The sequence below is a fragment of the Neomonachus schauinslandi genome, unplaced genomic scaffold (genome assembly GCF_002201575.2).
Source record: "Neomonachus schauinslandi unplaced genomic scaffold, ASM220157v2 HiC_scaffold_1777, whole genome shotgun sequence".
Lineage (NCBI taxonomy): Eukaryota > Metazoa > Chordata > Mammalia > Carnivora > Phocidae > Neomonachus > Neomonachus schauinslandi.
The window spans coordinates 1-3864 of record NW_025410467.1 but is presented as its reverse complement, the minus strand read 5'-3'; the positions used below and the strand labels follow the sequence as shown (position 1 = coordinate 3864).

Genomic DNA, 3864 nt, shown 5'->3' with positions numbered 1-3864 from the left:
GCTATATCATGGATTCGGATGCACGCACGTACAGTCATCCGATGTCCAGTCAAGACTGTGACGAAGGACTCTTGAACTCTTCAGATGGAAGTGGGAGAAGGTGCAAACACAGATTTGAAAGTCAGGACATGTTTGTTGTTCAAAGCATGAGAAAGGTGCAGGAAGGACCTAGACTGCTGACCTCCAAGCTAACACTCTCTCAGCGTCCCCAACTACCAGCAGCCAGAGGAGTCTAGCTGAGGAGCGAGGGTGGGGGACTTCATCTCCTGACCTGTTCCCTCCCCCTCTACCAGTAGAGTCAAAGCCCGCCTCCAGCCCCATCCTGAGTCCCATCCTCTCCCTGCTCTGTTCCTAGTGTCCCACTGAAACTTTTCTGCTTTTCCCAGTCTCTGTAGGCCGTAAGCCTCCTCCCTTGGGCCCTAGCAGACATCAGAACGGGGTCCTTTACGTGGAGAAAGAGTAATACTCTTACACTGTTGGTGGGAATGCACCTGGTGCAGCCACTCTGGAAAACAGTATGGAGGCGCCTCACAAAGTTGAAAATAGAGCTACCCTATGACCCAGGAATTGCACAACTGGGTATTTACCCCCAAAACACAGATGTAGTGAAAAGGAGGGGCACATGCACCCGCAATGTCATTGTCCAGGTCAGGTCAGAACGGGGGTCCTCGGAGACACCCCAGACTCAGACCATCGTCCTTACTCAGGCCCCCCTCAGCTGGAGTGCTCCAGGGGCCCTCTGTGGGGGTGCCTCATGGCCCGCACCCCTCTTCGTGGCAGCCTCTGTGCTGGAGACCAGCATGCCTGCCTCGGCCTTTGGGGGCCCCCAGGCTGGCAAGGGAGGCTTGGCCCCAGGCCTTCCAGCCCCAGCCCCGCCCCTGGCTGCCCAGCCGACCCCCATCGTGCCCCCAGTGAGCGCCGGGCCACAGCCTCACGGAGCTTCCAGGGAGGGCAGCCTGGCCAGGAGCCCGACCACGGCCTCGCCCGAGGACTCCTGTAACCCCAGGAGTGTTTACGAGAACTTCAGGCGCTGGCAGCGCTTCAAGTCGCTGGCCCGGAGGCACCTCCCGCAGAGCCCCGACGCAGAAGCTCTCTCCTGCTTCCTCATGTGAGTGTCCTCCACTCTCCTGCAGCTCTCACGCAGGACGACCTTGGGGTGCGCACACGGGGCGGCGATCCAGGGGCGCTGGGAGGAAGGTGTGGGGCCGGGTCCGTGCTCTGGGAAGACACATTCTGGTCCAGGACACCTTTCAGTCACCCACCTCAGCGCAACCCCAATCCTCGGGGAGTCCAGCCAACCTTTACCTTCCAGAGGCATCACGGGGACATTCGGGGGGCACTCACAGGCAGAGAGGGTCCCGGTGGCAGAGGAGGAGTCATGGTTTGGGTGCCGGGCTCTCTGTCATCCTGTCTCCTGGGAACACAGGCTGGGGCGTCTCATGGCCAGGGGCCGGCACATCAGAGGAGGCTCGGGACCCGCAGGGCCCAGCAGAGGCCGCGTGCGGCCCCACCCTCGTTGTCCCGGAGGATTCCAGTCAGAAGGGGAGGGGGCAGAGCTGGTGAAGGGGTGAGGGCGTGGGATCCCTCCTGCTGAGCTGTGACCCGGCAGGCCTGGCCGTGGCATCTGGGGTCCCTCCTGAACACGGGGCGACGGCACTCCCTGCAGAGGCCTGGGCTCATTGCCGGCAGTCACCTGCCAGCACGCGGTCATGCTGGGGGCGGGGGGCCGCGGGCTCCAGAGGAGCGGGGGAGGCTGGGGGTGACGGACTGCAGCCGGCCCCTGACCCCGACGGCTTGCAGCCCGGTGCTGCGGTCCCTGGCCCGCCTGAAGCCCACTATGACGCTGGAGGAGGGGGTGTGGCGGGCCGTGCAGGAATGGCAGCGCAGAAGCAACTTCGACCGCGTCATCTACTACGAGATGGCAGGAAAGTGAGTCGGGGTCTCTGGCCCGGGGCTGGTGGCTGTGAGGGCCGGGCCGAGGGCAGGGTCTGACTGTGCTGCTGCTCACCACAGAGGGCCACCCTCCCCTGCCTCCCTGGGAGTTCCACCCTCCCCTGATCGGGACCCAGCCCTGCCTCCATGGGAAGGTCTTGGGAAGGGCTGGGAGATCCTGAGACCCCCTCCCCTGGGGTGGGACTCCCTCCGAGGGGGCTGTGGAGGGGATGTGCTGGACAGCCAGCCGGCTGCCTCCTTGGTGGCCGGGGCCACGGCCGCCCCTCCAAGGCACTGCCTCTCCCGGTTCCTCAACCGGCTGCTGGCTTTGCGGGCTCCAGGGCCGGGTCCCCTCCTCAGTGCGGCCCGGGCCTCCTCACCCCCAGGTTCATGGAGTTTGAGCTGGAGGAGGAGATGCAGATTCAGAAGTTGCAGTGGCTGAAGGTGGCCCAGGGCCTGCCTCCTCCGGCTCCGCCGAAGCCTGAGCCGCGGGGGCCCCCAGCCCCAGAAGCGGGCCCACAGCCAGGTACGGCCCCCATGTTCCATGGCAGCTGGTGGCCCATGGCAGCGGGGACCGAGGGAAGGCTACTGTCCCCATATGGGTCCTCTCCTTCAAGTGGACATTGGTCTTTTGACCAGAACAGCCACCAAGAGCCTGGGGCCTCAGCTGCCCTTTGTCAGGACAGGTGTTGACCGGGTGAATTTCTTCACTACTCTCCCCCCTCCTGTTAGGGGACCCAGCACAAAGTCTGCCTGGGGAGTGGGCTGTGGGGAGACCCTTGGAGGATCGGCGGGTCCACACTTGCTCACACATATCGCTCTGAGACTCTCCTCCTCTCCCCTCTGCCTGTCCCACGGTGCCTGTGGCCTCGGGTGGCCGTGACCCATCCCCCACTGACACCGGCGTCCCCCAAACACTGCCGTCCCGATGCACTGCTGGAGCCCCTCACGCCCCCTCCCTCCTCCCGCTCTGCCCCAGCGTGCATTCGCAGGAAGGCGGGTTCCAGGGCCCAGCCCTCCCGCCTGCAGCCACACAGACCCCCACGGGCCCTGGAGAACAAGGCGCCCAAGGAGATCCCCCCTGAGGCCGTGAGAGAGTACGTGGACATCATGGAGGGGCTGCTGGGGCCTGGCCACTCAGCCCCGGGGGGGCCAGCAGGTGAATGGGGAGAGGACGGAAAGGAGCCACAGCAGGATGAGGCCACGACCTACCCGGACCCGGGTCTCCTGAGCTACATTGACAAGCTGTGTTCCCAGGAAGACTTCATCACCAAGGTGAGCTGGCCTGGTGTCTAGAAGAGTCCAGGGAGTGGCACTCCAGCACCCCGATCGGGGCTGGGCCCAGGCCTTTGGCAGTAAGCTCTGTTTCTTGTTCCTCAGCTGTGTGTGCATGTGTGTGCACTGGTGTGTGTGTGTCTGTTGTGTGACTCTCTGTGGGCCTGTGTGAATGTGTCCGTGTGTGTACGTGCGTATGTGTGTACATGTTTGTGTCTGTGTGTGTGCACGTGTGGTGTGTGTACATCCGTGTGTGTGCGTGCACGTGTGTGTGTGCACGCGTGTGTATGCCTGTGTGACTGCGGGTTTGTGTGCATCCGTGTCTGTGGTGGGTCTGTGCATGCACGTGTGTGTTTGTGTCTGTCTGTAAACGTGCCGTTTTGTGTTTGTTGCACATGCGTGTGTGTGCGTGCACATGATCCTGTGTGTGCATACATGTGTGTATGCCTGATGTCGCAGACAGGCGTGCGTACGGGCGTGTGTGTGCATTTGTGCCTCGTGTGGATGTCTGTGTGTGTGTCTGCGTGTGGTCCTGTGTGTATGTTCATGTGTGTCTGTGTGTGCGTCTATGTGTATATGCCTTTGTGTCTTTGTGCACGTATGTGTTTGGTGTGTGCGCAGAGAGACAAAACCTGGACATACATACATACGCACACA

General features: G+C 62.6%; 1 protein-coding gene across 1 annotated transcript; it reads left to right on the top strand.

The window, feature by feature from the left end:
- Window positions 1-606: 606 nt before the first annotated feature.
- Window positions 607-3228, top strand: LOC123323882 (NUT family member 2G-like; the record flags this gene model as incomplete). The annotated part of the gene is made up of 4 exons (XM_044912403.1): window positions 607-1108; window positions 1801-1929; window positions 2319-2458; window positions 2912-3228. Coding segments are annotated over 4 exons (1088 nt in total), but the record flags the coding sequence as incomplete, so codon positions are not given.
- Window positions 3229-3864: the final 636 nt, after the last annotated feature.